General features: G+C 42.6%; 1 protein-coding gene and 1 long non-coding RNA gene across 12 annotated transcripts in view; one reads left to right on the top strand and one right to left on the bottom strand.

Annotated features, from left to right (window-relative positions):
* Positions 1-15,968, top strand: part of PANK1 (pantothenate kinase 1) — a 119,144-nt gene that overhangs the window by 48,041 nt on the left and 55,135 nt on the right. For 2 of the 9 annotated variants that reach the window (XM_009214947.2, XM_009214949.3), the window contains exon 1: positions 9,886-10,139. The exons of 4 other annotated variants lie outside the window; for them this stretch is intronic. In XM_009214947.2, the coding sequence (XP_009213211.1) occupies positions 10,112-10,139 (28 nt within the window). In that variant the 5' untranslated portion in view covers positions 9,886-10,111. 3 more of the 9 variants (XM_003903981.4, XM_009214946.3, XM_009214948.4) reach the window with 3 other exon arrangements.
* On the bottom strand, positions 1,784-8,213 carry LOC108587648. 3 transcript variants are annotated; one of them, XR_004176945.1, is made up of 4 exons: positions 7,760-8,213; positions 4,809-4,907; positions 4,543-4,683; positions 1,784-3,438 (listed from the first exon to the last, which is right to left on the bottom strand). It is a non-coding gene; the product is annotated as an uncharacterized LOC108587648 (long non-coding RNA). The 3 variants fall into 3 exon arrangements; XR_004176946.1 differs by having other exon boundaries at positions 1,784-2,941; positions 3,266-3,438; positions 4,543-4,907; XR_001906504.3 differs by having other exon boundaries at positions 4,543-4,907.

Genomic DNA, 15,968 nt, shown 5'->3' on the forward strand with positions numbered 1-15,968 from the left:
CCACACCACTACCTCACTGATGCTATACCTGCTAACTCCAAGGCTTTAGTCACACAAAGAATATAGCCATTCTTCTTTGCTCTCATAATGTTTAACCATGTCTTTTACCTACAGAATTTCAGAAACTGGCTTTAGGGGATCCAAAATCAAACCAAGGTTGCAGCGTGTCCTACCTTGGAAGGAATGCTGAAAAATTGATTTAAACCCTTTTTGCTGCTGCCAGATAACCAGTTGGCCCATTACTCAATAAAGCCATGGCAACCAGCTATGCTACATACCCTACCCCTCACATGCTTTGTCCAGCCCAGCCTGCATATCTTACCCCTATTGTCAATTCCAGCACATTGTCTCATAAAAAATCCCTACCAGCTCTTTTTCAGAGAGTCACCAGAGGGTCCTTGTGCCTCTGCTGTCTCCCTTGAACTCAAGCACAAACCCCCAGATGAAAGCTTTGTCTGAGAAATCCGCATGGCCCCATGTTAATTTTCATTACACAGGGAGCCTCTGGTCTATAACAAATTATTGGAAGATTAGACAAACTGGCCTAAACCTTCTCCAGTGGTTTGTTCCAGTAAATAATTTTCCTTACACTTGATTTGCCCTATTGGGGGAGACAGGTTCAATTCATTCTTTCAATCAACAAGTTTTTATGAATTACCTACCATATTTATGATATGAGATACACTGTAAATACTTCTTCTATATCTACTCCAACCTCAGTTAACTTCTATTCAATATTCAGAACTCAGTTTAAATACCACTTCTCTGATGAAGCTTGTATCTAGGCCAGGTCAGCCTGGTATGTACTCTCATGGCACTAGGGGGTCTTATATTTTATGCATTTTGAAGTATGCACTAATGTCTTTGCTTTTTTGGTGAGTGTGTGCTTAAGGCCTGTCTTTTCTGTAATACAGATGAGGGCAGGGACTTTGCTTTTGCTCAGGATTGTAACTCTGGTACTTATCTTGGTACCTAAGCGAGAGGCTCTGATGAATGAGTTACCAGAATCTCACTATAACACCACTCACCAAAGTATTTTTGTTTGTGGTAACCTCTGACTGCCTGGGGCATCTACAGAAAGTACGGTGATGAAAATCCACACCTGAAGGTAGTCTCTTGTATGAGGAAACCCCATGGTGAATCTCTGAGGAAGTTATGAACACCAATAACAAAAAAGCAAAAATGAAAAAATAAAAAAAGTTCATCCTGGGTCAATATTATTCTGACAGTCAACATTCTAATAATTACTTTAAAACTATGTCTTGACATGTGCCCTTTTTCCATGCTCACACCGTCGCTATGTGGTTAAGTGGATAAAGACTTGGGCATGTTTGACTTTATTTTCACTTTAGCAAATAATTAGAATTTCTATAGTGAAAACATGCAATGACATCGTGGTACAGAGGTTTTATCAGTGTGTCTTCAGAAAGTAACAATAAATTACAAGTCTGATGTAAAGTTACTAAAAACTAGGTTACAAACCCACATTGCAGACTTCCTTCTTTAATCAAGAGGAAACTATAAACCAAAACTAAAATTCTAAGTCCCTCAGCTGACTGAACAGACCCCCCTTGGCCAAGGGGATTCAAAAAAACACCTGAAAAACTAGTTCAGGTCATGATGGGAAAGAAGGGGTGAAACATGCCTCATTATACCCTCCCCTTCCTTTTGAGTTCAGACACAACTGACCAGCACTGACATTAAAACAGAGATCTTAAGACTGACAAGACAGAATCTTTGTAGCAATAAGATAACAGATTCCAATCTGATTCTGGTGTAACATCACATGACAGCCAGTGGGCCCTGAAGGAAATCAAGTTATTTCACCTCAAATTATATTTCTTTACATATTTTGAAATGGCCCTGCCAAGCTGTCACTTGTGGGGGAAAAATTTATATTCTGTAAAGATTCCCTTATTAGGTCTTCCAGAAAGTCTGACAATTTTTAAGGTTCAGTAAGAGACATTCACATCTATTCTCTCTGAAGCCTGGAGGCTTCATGTACATGATAAGACCCTTGGCTTCCACAAAGCACCCCCTTATCTTAACTTAAGTTGACATCAACTCTTGAGGCAGAGCTTAACGCTGTCAACAAACTGCCCATCGGGAGATCTTTGAATCCACTTATGACCTGGAAGCTCCTGCTTCTAGATGTTCCACTTCTCTGGGCTAAACCCATGTATACCTTGCATGTATTGATTTATGTCTTTGCCTGTAACTTCTGACTCCCTAAAATGTATAAAATGAAGCTGTACCTCAACCACCTTGGGTATATGTTCTCAGGACCTCCTGAGGCTGTGTCATGGGCAATGGTCCTTAACTTTGGCAAAATAATGCTCTAAAATTGATTGAGACTTGTCTCAAATACTTTTTGGTTTACAAAACCTTTCCCAGAATCCCCCAGGCTTTCCCTCATATTTCATTGGCCAGACAGCTCCTAAGTCAATCACAAACTTAGACCAATCAAAACTGCTCTCCTGAGTCTGGGCCCACTTTCCCAGGGAGTTTTACTGTCCATGGTCAACAAAAACTGGGACCTCTGAGCCAGGAACTAGGAACCTACTTTGAAGACAATCCCCACTGTCTGCTCCTCTTCTACTCTGCAGCCTCAGCTTCTTCACCTCTACAACGGGGGGAAATTGCATCCTTCATTGATTCCACACACACTTTTTCAGCTCCCATTTTGTGTCCAGTACTGTGTTGAGTCCTGGGGATTCAAAGATTCCTTTCTTCTTGTTTGGGTAGCTGAGACCTATCAGAAGTGCTTCGGAGGCCAGGTATTTAAATTTATACATATAAGTGTATAAATTTATCCTAGTTGCTTTCTAATTCAAACTTTTAATTTAAAACACACACACAGCTAGTCAAAATGAACACATTTTGTTTGGGGATTTTGAGTGGGGGGATTTGGTTTATTGTTTGCAGGTCCTTGAGGATCCCCCTGCCAAAAAAAATTGCAATGAAACGTGTTAAGTGTAGCATTAGACTGAGATACGCAGAGTGATATGGCTTACACCAGAGAGGCACCCAACCCAGCCTGGGAGTGATGCAGCTCAGGATGGAATGGGGATCTGCTTAGATTTGAATGTTGAAACCACATCCCCAGCTGCACAACCTGGAAACATAGAAATCAGCCAGCCACACCTCTCCCTCACCCTCCCATTGATCAAGTCCTATAGATTCTATCCTTAAATAATTCTTGAATCCACCCAGTGCTCTTATTCCAACTACTGTGTCCTTTACTCAGTCCCTTATCACTTCTTACCTGTTTTTTTTTCAGTAGTCTACTTGGTCTCCCTGACTAGGGATCTCCTTCCCCAGTCTCCTTTCCAGGCTTCTGCTGAGGATCCTCCCACAATGCAAATCTGATAGTTTTTATACTGCCTAAAACTCTTCAATAGTTTCCCATAGCCCTCAGTTAAAAGTCCAAACTCGTTTCTATGGGATAGAAAGCCATTTGAGATTTGGATCCCATTCAATACTACCTTTGCAAGAATTATAACAGTGAGAAAATTATGACAGTGAAAGAGATCTGATCTAACCAACCACCATCTTGCCTTTACCCTCCAAACTGCCTTTAATCATTCCTGGGCTTGGGCCAAGCTAACTTTAGGATACATTTAGTTTATGGTTTAAATGACAGTAGCCCTTCCCCAAAACTAAACCGTCTTTTTTTGTTGTTGTTGTTGTTTTTTGGTTTTTGGTTTTTGTTTTTTGAGACGGAGTCTCGCTCTGTCGCCTAGGCTGGAGTGCAGTGGCCAGATCTCAGCTCACTGCAAGCTCCGCCTCCTGGGTTTATGCCATTCTCCTGCCTCAGCCTCCCGAGTAGCTGGGACTACAGGCGCCCGCCACCTCGCCCGGCTAGTTTTTTGTATTTTTTAGTAGAGACCGGGTTTCACTGTGTTAGCCAGGATGGTCTCGATCTCCTGACCTCGTGATCTGCCCGTCTTGGCCTCCCAAAGTGCTGGGATTACAGGCTTGAGCCACAGCACCCAGCCCTAAACCGTCTTTATAGGTTAGGCAGATAAGAGGAGCCTGAATTCTGCTAAAAGTGTACACATAAATGTTTACCAGTCATTATTCCAGAAGTCACAAGATTTACAACTTTCACAAATACTCCTGCAGATAACATCATATTGTAAAACCTAAGATTGGCCTTTTGAGATGTCTTTTCAGGGTTTTGCATTTTTGACAAACAGTCGCTCCACCTGACCTGCCAACCTGTCCTGTGGCCCCTCCCAGAGGCAGACTCAGCACACATGCAGCAGGACCATTTTCCACACTCCTATGATTGCATCCCCAGCCAATCAGCAGCACTCCATTCCCTGGTCTGCCAAACTATCCTTGAAAAACCACAGCCTCTGAATTTTCAGGGAGACTGATTTGAGTAATAAAACCCCAGTCTCCTGTTCAGCTGGCTCTGCGTGAATTAACTCTTTTTCTTTTGCAATTCCCCTGTCTTGATAAATCGGCTGTATCTGGGCAGCAGATAAAATGAGCTTGTTGGTTGGTTACATAAACTTTTCAGCCGTTACTACTCACCTTCTCCCTTCTCAAGCTGCTCTTCAGCCTGTGGAACTCCTGGCAGTTTCCCAAAAATGCCAGGTTGTTTCAAATGCACCCACAGAGTCTTGGCTCCTTCAGTTCTGAGTGGATTCTTTTAAACCTTCTCTCCCTATTCACCTGAAGAGAGGCCAATATTATTCAAAATTCAGTTTAAGGGTCATTTCCTCCCTGAACCCTGTTTTAGCTTCCATCTCAGCACCACTCCCCCACAATCCCCCACCCCTGACTCTGTCATTGCTTACTCTCTGGGGACTTCTGGAGTTACCTCCCGCAGTATAGGCGGCATACTTTGCTTCCTTCATTGTTTCTCCAAACCGTGATGATCATCTGCCTCAAATCCCCTGGTTTTGAAAAAGTTATTTTTTTTAATTTAAAAAATATTTATTATCATCATCATTATCGTCGTCATCACCTATTGATGAATCAGTCTATGGAACTGGACCCAGAATCTGTGCTTACAAAATATCTTGGGTTGCAAGTTACACTGCATGTTCATTTTTTGCACAATACCTTGAGCTTTATAAGATATGCATACTTTTCTGTATGTATGTCAGTTTTAATACAAAGTTAAAAAGGAAAAATTCCCTAGGTTATTCTTACATAACACTGATGCTGGAGAATCACTGACTTTTCTCTCTCTACTGAATTGTAAGCCTTTTGAGGGCAGTGAAGCCATCTATCTTGTCTTTGTATTCCCAGCATGTTTTAGTGCCTACAACATAGTACACACAGTAAATGATTAATAAATAAATAAATAAATAAGACTCAAGGGAGTGCGCTGGTTTGTGGGTTCCCTTCTCCCTCACTCTCTTCCAAACATTTGTTGCATGCCCCTCTTAGAGCACATGACAGCTCACGCCCCAAAGTTACACCTCCTACACACACCCCTGAATAAACCTGTGAGATGCCACCTGGCTTCTTCCCTACCATACGCTGGGTGTAACTGATCCAAGCACCCAGCCTGACAAGGGTAGGAGAAAGGAAGCAGGTGGAGGACGTTCTGTCCCAGTACCAGTACTTTTGCCCTGCCTGGGTCTGAGCCACCTGGCTCAGGCCTTCCTCAGCAGGCCTGGGAATCAAGCTGGAAAAAATATGTCCTTGGAGATATTGCAATGCTAAAGCTTCTATTTGCATCTCTGATGTAAGTTGCCTCCTAAGCCACTCAGTTCAATTACGTGGGAATTTGAAAATGATATATTTGAATATTTAGGAGTGACTGGTGATTTTTAGCAAATTTACAGTAGAAAGTGAGGGGGACTCTGTGTGAAATATCATCTAAGTCAGGGTTGTCCAATCTTTTGGCTTCCATTGGTCACACTGGAAGAGGAAGAACTGTCTTGGGCCACACACAAAATACACTAACACTAATGATAGCTAATGAGCTAACTAAAAAAAAAGTTGCAAAAATAAATCTCATGTTTATGAATTTGTGTTGGGCCGTATTCAAAGCCGTCCTGAGCCGCATGCAGCCTGTGGGCCACGGGCTAGATGAGCTTGATATAAGTCATTTATCCAGTCACAAATTATTACCAAGCGCCTTCTAGGGACAGAGTGATGAACAAGTCATCTGCCTTAAAGACGCTTACAGTGAAGTGGGGTGAGATGGGCAATCAAATAATAATAATGTCTAACTTTTCCTAGCACTTACAATGTACTGGACACTTTACATATGTTAACCTTAAATAATGAGATTTAGAGAATATGATTAACTATGAAGTTTGAGTGCAAAAGCTTGAGGATAGCCACCTGGAAACACTAACTCCAAATGAGTGGGATCAGTGCTCCAAAGTGGAGAAGTTAAGATTTCACTTATACCGGCAGAGATGGAGAAGTTCCAGCAGAATTACATTCAACATACAAAACCAATGCATATGCCACAGCGATTTGATTGGTTACAGACTGCTGCATTCCAAGGAAGATTATTACTCTGTGAGGAGAGGCAATGATCCAAGGGATTCATATCTCTGGCCATGCTTGGTCTTCCTAATTATTTACAAGGAAAAAAGGCAAGGCCAGGCATGGTGGCTCATTCCTATAATTCAATACTTTGGGAGGCCAAGGTGGGAGGATAACTTGAGCTCAGGAGTTGGAGGTTACAGACTGTGCCACTATGCTCCAGCCTGGGTGAAGGAGTGAGACCCTGTCTCAAAAAAAAAAAAAAAAAAAAAAGCAGAAGTTGTAGCTGCATAGCCACATTTCTCTCAAGTCTCACAATAAAGTTCCAACAGCTTGAAGTTTGAATTATTTAATTTTACACATGTGTTACGCATTTCATCAGTCTAACAACTCAGTGGTGTCCTATTACTCTCAAGTTACAAATGAGGGAACAGATGCATTGTATAGTTACAAACTGATAAGGAGTCATAAAGGGAGTACAAGGAGTAGGAAGAGGATATGGCAGGGATACCTAACATAGCCCTAAGGGTGAGGGAACATTCTCTAAATATGAGAAGTTAAACAGGAGATCTAAAGTTGGAGTCTAGTAGACAAAAGAGGTCTTAGAGAAGAGACCTGCAGGCAATGGAAACAGTAGAATGTTGTTTAAGGAATTGAAGGCAGCACAGGGAGCCCCTGATGAGACAGGAGAGGTAGGGAGGGGCCAGATCACCTGGGTTTTTTTTGTCTGTCTTTAAATAGCATAAGGTTAGGGAAGCCAAGAGAGTTGAGATTGAGGGTTTAGTTCCACCTTTGCTCTTAATCTCAGCCATCTATCTGCAGCTCAGTTTCCTGATGTGAAAAAAGTGTGCAAGAGTGGATGGACCAGAGTGCTCCAGTGGCCCCCATGGTTCTGAAGCTCTGATTCTAGGTGAGGCTCTGCTGGAAGGAATTGCCAGATGCAAGCCCTAGATGCTGCTGAATGCACTGAAACCCAGGGGCCCAGCAACCCAGTAGCCAGCCAGCACTTGCCAGACTCTAACTCCTCTGTAGATTAATTGCAAATCATGGAGAATATCACAAAATAAATCACACAATAAATACGGCTGTAAGCATGGTTTGTTCCCCTCCGTCGAAACAAAGGGCGAACTGCTTAATCATAACAGCATAATAAGGGAAACTAGCTTTCTGAGCATTTACTATGTGCCAGGATTGTACCAGGTACTTTTAGTAGGTTTTCTCACAACAGCCTCCTGTTATGGATAGGAAAGTGAGGCCTCAAGAGATTGCATAACTTTGGGAAGGAGTGCATACTCACCACTCAAATTAGTCCTGCATACTGAGCATGGACAGTCCCGTTTCCTATTGCCAGAAGTGTTACCTTGAGCAATAACGTTATCTGGGTTTGCTCAGTGGCCGAGTTGTAATTTGAACCCACTGCTGACTCCAAAGCTCATGGTGTTGGTCACCACGTGATGCCTTCTTAGAAGTGGCAACTCCTTACTCTATAAATAACATGACATTGTCTTTTGAAGTCCTTCCTGGGTGAGGAAAGTGCTTTTTATAGCATGGAATTGCTCCTGTTTATTTGGTCTCTTTCAGCACCGATTAATCCTGCCTACAGTTTTGTCCTTCACTGTCCTTACACTGTATTCCTAGGTTTCCTCCCTGCAAAAGACAACTCCATGAAACCACATGGTGTTTGTGTGTGTGTGTGCCAGCAGAGAAATTTCACTCCCCTCCCTCCCCAAGTCTGCCTACTTTTCTATAAATAATTGTTCTCCTCCCGCCCCTCAGGCCTCTAAGTAGTTTGGTCACTTAACCAAACGCACAGGCACACACGCGCGCGCGCGTAAGCACACACTCACAAAGCGGGGAGGGTAACGTGAATGACCTTGCAAAGGTATCTTGCCCACTGGGGACAGGATTAGCAAACCTGAAACCTCTGCAAATATTTGTCTTCCTCCCGTATTCCTCCTGAAGCGGTTCGCTCCTCTCGCTGTCTCTCCCAGACCCCTCTCGTTTTCACTCCGCCATACAAAGCCCAACCCGCCCATCTCCTCTCTGCAAACCCAGAGAACTTGATTCCCCATGTTGAAACTCGTCGGTGGCGGTGGCGGGCAGGACTGGGCATGCTCAGTGGCGGGGACCAGTCTGGGAGGCGAGGAAGCCGCGTTTGAAGTCGCGCGGCCCGGGGATCGGGGGAAGGCGGGCGGCGGGAGCCCCGGCTGGGGGTGCGCGGGGATCCCCGATTCCGAGCCCTGGGCTGGCGTGCTCCAGGCCGGCGTAGTGGGGCCGGCGCGCGGGGGGCAGGGCGCGGAGGAGGTGGGGGAGTCGGCAGGAGGAGGGGAGGAGCGCCGGGTTCGCCATCCCCAGGCGCCGGCTCTGCGGCTGCTGAATCGGAAGCCGCAGGGAGGATCCGGGGAAATAAAGACGCCCGAGAATGACCTCCAGCGAGGCCGCCTGAGCCGGGGCCCGCGCGCAGCCCCGCCAGCACCCGGCATGGGCGACCGCGGCGGGCAGCCGGAGCGCTCGGCCCCGCACTCCCCTGGGGCCCCCGTGGGCACCAGCGCCGCCGCTGTGAACGGGCTGCTGCACAACGGCTTCCATCCGCCGCCAGTCCAGCCGCCGCTCGTCTGCAGCCGGGGTCCCGTGGGCGGCAACGACGCAGTGCCCCAGCGCCTCCCGCTCCTACCGGAGCTCCAGCCGCAGCCACTGCTCCCTCAGCATGATTCCCCGGCCAAGAAATGCCGGCTGCGGAGGAGGATGGACTCGGGGAGAAAGAACAGGCCGCGTAAGTCCCGCTGGGAGGGGAGCGCGGGCGCAAGGCAGACGCAGCGTGCGGGGCCCGGGACTGGGAGCGGCTGGAGCAGACGCCGCAGCACGTCCCGTGCGCCCCCGCGTCTGCGGTCGAGGGACTGCACAGAGTGGGTTCCTGGGACTCATTCTTTTCCCAGGGGGCATCAAGCACTACAGGTCGTTGCCTGAGCCTGCCTTTTGCTCGCTTCTATCCGTAGAATGGGGCGATTGGACATGGAGCTTGAGCGGGTCCCTAGGTCAAGGATCTATAATAGGCGAACGCTCTCTGTCCGCCCTTCTAACTGGTGGCTGGGAAAAGCATGTGTGTGAACGTTTGCTGGGGTCCAGGAGTGAGGATAAAGTGGGCGGCACACCGAGGGTGCCCTCTCCTTTCTCACCCCTCTCGCTTCTTTGAGCGCATCCTGCTGGGGTTGCCTGCCCTTTGAATCACAGAGTAGCCGGCAGCGTCTCGGGTCTATTGGAAAGCGCAAGTCTGGAGGCGTGGAGTTTAACAACCCCCAAAATCACAGCCTATTAGACGCTGTTTCTTCACAGCCAATGAGAGGGTTTTTTGGGAGGGACACACCTACTGATACCATGTGGGCCGGAACTATGTGGACCAATGAAGATTGGAGGTGGATTTTTTTTTTCCAAAGGGGGGAGGTTGAGTTGAGGGTTTGTAATTGTAATGTACACCGCAGAAAGCCGAAGTGCATTATTTCACAATCTAAAGCTTGTATATATAATGGTAGTTTGTAAAGTGTACCTTCCCCACAGGACGTTGTGGGATGTAAATTTGTAGGTCGAGTTTACAGCTGGTTTTTCTTAGCTGAACCTCATTCAACTGGTTACTTCTTTGTGGGTATCTTTAATGAAGCTTATAAATGGCAAAAATCAAAGTAAGTACAGTAAATGCTAATAAATGACTGCATTTGAGCACACACCTTTTGCATAGAGGTTATGCTGTTCGATATAGGGAAATTGTTAAGTAGGTTTTGGATTTCTGTAAAAGTTTAATGTTTGGCAAATAACACCTTCACTTTTCCCTGTTTCTATGTCTTTTTGACTCTTAACTTTTCTGCATTGGATTAAGATTTCTAAGACCTTGGAAAAGACTTTGACATGACTGTGGGTGACTCTGGTACTTGTATCTTGTGGGTTTGAAATGTTAAGTTTGTAGGTTAAGATTTTGTGTGGAACTTTGAAGCCAAACAGCAGATTTGGCTAAGGTTGTAAGGTGTAAGGTTGTAATCTAGCACCTGAATTTTTATTTGCCTTTGTTTTTGATACTTGTTAGAAAATGACTTTCATTCGTATTAATATTTTAAAAGTCAGGACTTAATATTGATTACCTGTGGTTTATAAACCTGTTTTACTTATTTTGAAGCTACATTTCAGTTATTTCTCTGATCTACATTGACAGATTGTACTAGAGTTTGCAACGAAAATAGCTAAAATATAATGAAAGGGAGCTTCTAACTTAATCTTCTATGTTTAATTGAGGATATAACAACTCTTGAAATAACTTCTGAGGAATTTAAAATACACCTTCTAAGAATACCTTGAAGACAGAGAAAAACTAACCTGAGCCTTAACTTGTGCTTGCAAACCCACAGAAATTATTTTAAAATACAAGAAAGTGTAACTATCTGCCTGTGTGCTTTGTGTCAGAAATTAAAGTGGTTTATATTTCTTACAAAATAAAAATCCTAGTTGTTTTAAGTTTCATGAACATGATTGTTACTTATAATTTTTTAAAAATGGTTTGTTAAAATTGGATTTACATTATTTACCATGTTTTCTTCTCTCAGATTTGAACAACCATTTCTAAAATAAATTTTACATGTTCCGAGGAGTCAAATCTGGCCTTTTCACTACCAAAATTTCTTAGTTAAAAATGGCTTAACTTAATATCTTTGTGCCTTGCCTATTGACATTCACATATCTTTATGAAAAGAATATTGTCCAATCAGTTGATATTTAGTTACTCTAAGAGGAAGTAGTTACTCTAAGAGGAACATTTACGCACTCTGTGAGTATTTACATACTCTAAGCTTATTCCTATTTGCTGATGACTGACAGATTTTACAGGAACAATTTTTGCAAAGAGTAGTTGGGTGCTTTAAATGCAAACTTTAGTGTGTGCCAGTGGCGAAGCATCAACTAGACAAATAATTATTTCCTCCTGGTCAGTTACAACAATTTGGCCTCTGTCCAAACAAGATGTGTGTTAAGACAGCCAGTGTTAACACTTGTAAAGGCATCTGGAATACATATGTGAATAGGTGTGTTTCTATTTTGTAATATTCTGGCAAAGGACAATACACATTAAAATACTTCATGTTTGAAAATGATGGATGGAATAAAACAGATCAGTATTTTTAGATTATTTAACAAATTTTAATCTGACTTCTCAGTGCCGAGACTATTCACCATCCTGCAATCTAAAAATCAAACCAGTGGCAGGTTAATTTTGCTAAACCAGGAAAGGAGAATGTTGTCCACTCTTTTCATCTAAAGTGCCATCACCTCACTCTACTTGTCCTTGAAAGACTTTTCTTAGACTACTTAATATCAGGCTTCCTTAGGTACTTTACCCATCTCTGCTACTTAGCAGCAGTGTGATCTTAACCAAGTTACTAGGTCAAATCTTGAACTGCTGGAGCTAGGCTAGGTGATCTCCAAGTGCTGTTTCCTGTACCTTCAGAATTCTATGACACTTCAGAGCTGACAGTTCTTCCTACTAGATGACACTAGTTATCTGCTCTGCCATTGACTTAACATTTAATTATAAATGGATTTTTTTGCCTTGTTCTAATTTTTTGTTTGTTTGTTTGTTTTGTTTTGTTTTTGAGACGAAGTCTCGCTCCATTGCCTAGGCTGGAATGCAGTGGCACCATCTCGGCTCACTGCAAGCTCCGCCTCCCGGCTTCACGCCATTCTCCTGCCTCAGCCTCCGGAGTAGCTGAGACAACAGGCGCCCACCACCACGCCCAGCTAATATTTTGTATTTTTAGTAGAGACGGGATTTCACCGTGTTAGCCAAGATGGTCTCTTCTCCTGACCTTGTGATCCGCCCACCTTGGCCTCCCAAAGTGCTGGAATTACAGGCTTGAGCCACCGCGCCCAGCCGCCTTGTGCTAATTTTATCATGTGTGTTCTATGTGTTACTTGTCTCCCCAATTAAATTGAATGTCTGATTATAGACAATACATTTTTCTCATATGCCTTGCACCTTGGGTACAAGAGTATATGACTGATGTCACAGAAAAAAAGGTACAAGTAACCCTATCACTACCTCATTGAGGAAGCCATCTCCACCTCCACAACAGACTTTGATAAAAGTCCTTCAGTGGAGTTTCTTTGAGGTATCAGTAGGGAGATCCCTTTGATCTGCTCCTTGGTGCGCTGATTCTCTGAAGCACAATTAAGTAGCACCTCATAGGGTCACCTCATTTAACAAATATTTTGAAACTAATGCTGAGGTGCTGTGAATGCTAATGTGTTGTAAATGGTATACTCATTCAAGGGCTTGAATCCCAGCTGGATGATCTTAGCCAGTTACTTTACCTGTATGTTTCAGTTTCATATCAACAAAATGGAGATAATCTTACTACCTTGTGGGGCTGCTATGAGGATTAAATGAGATTATATATATAAAGAATCCTGTTTGGCATATAGAACTTATTGATAAATGGCAGCTCTCATCATCACTGTCACACTACACATTGCCCACCATTAATCCATAGGACAAGGCATTTGAGCTGGCACATACAACCTCAGGCTGACTTTCTTCATTTTAGAAAACTACAGGCCAGGTTCAGTGGCTCATGCCTATAATCCCAGTACTTTGGGAGGCCAAGGGAGGAGGATCTCTTGAGCCCAGAGGTTCAAGACCAGACTGGACAACATAGGGAGACCCTATCTCTACAAAAACTAAAAGTAAAAAAGTTTAGCCGAGCATGATGACATGTGCCTGTGGTACCAGCCACTCAGGAGGCTGGGGCAGGAGGGTTGCTTGAGTTTCCAAGGTCCAGGCTGCAGTGAGCCATGATTGTGCCACTGCATTCCAGCCTGGAACACAAAGCAAGACCCTGTCTCTGAATAAATAAACAAACAAACAAATACAGGCTTAGAATAAGAAAGATCAAAGAGTTGTATTTGATCAGCTATAATACTATTCCTATCCCACAATTCTTTTTTTCTTTTCCTTTTTTTCCTTCCTTTCTCTCTCTCTTTTTTTTTTTTTTTTTTTCGGTCTTTTTCCCCCAATATAGCTAAAAATATTGGATAGCACAAAAAATGTAGGAACAAAGCAGGAAAAAGTACTTGTGATCCCACCACTTAGAGAAAGCAACTGTTTAAAATGTACCATATATTAATGATAATTTTGGATCATACTAACATAACTTTTTTATTAAAAATTTTAGTATAAGCATTTTCTTATGGCATCTAAGCATCATCCTTAATGGTTGACTATATTTCTGATATTCCATTATATAGATATTCCAAAATCTATTTAACCTATCTTTTGCAACTTTAGGCTACACACAGGGTCTTTATATCACAAAGCACACACACACAAACACAAACTTTGAATCACTAATTCAAGCATTGTAGTCTTGATTAGAACTTGGAGTATTTTTGCTGTATTAGAAAGCAGAAGTATGGCAGCGACAACTTTTTACATAACTCTTTTTCCCTAAGGTTATTTTCAATAATATCGGTGAATATATACTTTTTAGAGGAGGAACAGAAATGACACAAAGTGGTATATAGATGTTGTCTTGAAAACCTGGATATTTTAGACACCAAGGACACTGTTTTAGAAAAGCCATAACACTAATGGAGACAGGAGAAGAATGTAAAGGAAATAATTGAGTCACTGACCACTACACTGCAGAAAGGCAAACATGTGAGTATCATCTGAAGGGCTAAAGGACATGTGCTACCTTATTCCGTCTCATCCCAGTGTGTGGCAACAGGCAGGAATAATGAGTAGATGCATGCAGTCAGCCTTCTGGTCGGAGGTTCTGACTTCTCAAATCATCCAGATAGCAGAAAATGAGAGTTAATTATGCACGTAGCATACTGGTGGGTACAGACTGAAAAACCCCAAATCTGTTACCAGTTTTAGCCATCACTGTGAAAGTATAAGGCTTTAATTTCCTAAATATTGGGATGTTTAGCTTTGGCACTTGGACTTTACATTACCCTTGAATCAGGCTAATTAGAAAAACCAGTATAATAAAGATAAATAAGGAAAATTGGTTGTATCTGCATAGAGTATGGATGCATACAGTATTTTTAACAATTAATTTTAACATAATCAATACTTCTACATGAATGAGAGACATTGCAACTTAAAACACAAAAGACTAAAATGGAAAGCAGGAGCACATTCTAGTATTGCTACCTTCTAGGGCGTGGTCAAATTCCCAAGTTTGTCAATTAAGCTGTGAATTGTACAATACACACTTGAACTGATGCATAATAATTTAAGGCCCCAGTGTCCAGTGTCCAACTGGTTAAGGATCAGGATTCTATTAAACATAAGAACACTGCTTTTCCTCCGAAAGACCAATAAGTGAATTTCAACATTAATATAATACAAAGCATATTTTATTTGGCATAGTGACCAAAGACACAAACAGTGTTGTTGCTTCTTGACATGTGAGACATTTAACAAGTGACTAAAACAAAACCTATCACAGTTTTGGAGACAGAATAAGTAGGGGAAACAAAGGAGTATTGGTTTTAACTGACAAGCTGTTTTGTGTGTGTGTGATAGCCTGCGTTTTAATATTTTGTGTGTGTATATGTTAAGTATGAACCAATTATCATGAAAATTAATCAGGGTTTGACTTCTAATATATTTAATTACATATGCTTTAGGTTTAATAGGTAAGCCAGTATTCATCTTGGAACCTTGGGATGACAAGTATTTAGTGTAACCACTGTGGCGTACAGAATTTCTAAGTAGACCTTTTCTCTAGATAGTACAGCTGTCAAGCTTGGTACCTCATTACTTAATTTATGACACCTTTTAAATGCCTGGAGTTGTTGGGTAATTGTGTGTGTGTGTGTGTGTGTGTGTGTATGTGTATGTGTATTCTCTCCTTGAGAGTAGCAGATGATTCAAAGGGGCAAAGAAATATTATTTTTAAAGAGAATTACATCAAAATAATGACCTCGACCTCTAGCAGATTTCTCTATAGTTAGGAAAGAAAGTGGAAAAAGTCATGACAGTAGCTTCGATTTACACAGTAATGAGAGTAGCTATTATTGAGTGACATCTCTGTGTCCGTTCTGTATGTGCTTTTACAAAAGCATGCAATTCCCACTCCTGCTCTCTATTTTAAAGTTGGGCAAAGAGAGGCTCAAAAGAGCAAAGCAACCTGTCCAAAGACCTGTAATCAGTGAATGACAGGGCCAAAACTGTAACCCAAGTCTATCTTCCTTGCCAACTGGCTTTGTTTTCTACCACAATAAGCCTATTATTTATGTTGGGGAAAGGATATGTGTTCTGTCAAACTTTCGGAAAAGATAGGTGCATGTAATCTGTACACCTCTGGCAAAAAGCTCATCCATGTGTCTGTGGAGGTAACAGTAGCCAACATTGAGGAGCACTTACTATGTGCTAGGCACTAAGTTAGACATATAGATTCTCTCATCAAATACTTCCAGCAGCCTGTGAGATAGGTGCTGTCATTATCTTCCTTCTACAA

The sequence above is a fragment of the Papio anubis genome, chromosome 11 (assembly GCF_008728515.1).
Source record: "Papio anubis isolate 15944 chromosome 11, Panubis1.0, whole genome shotgun sequence".
NCBI lineage: Eukaryota > Metazoa > Chordata > Mammalia > Primates > Cercopithecidae > Papio > Papio anubis.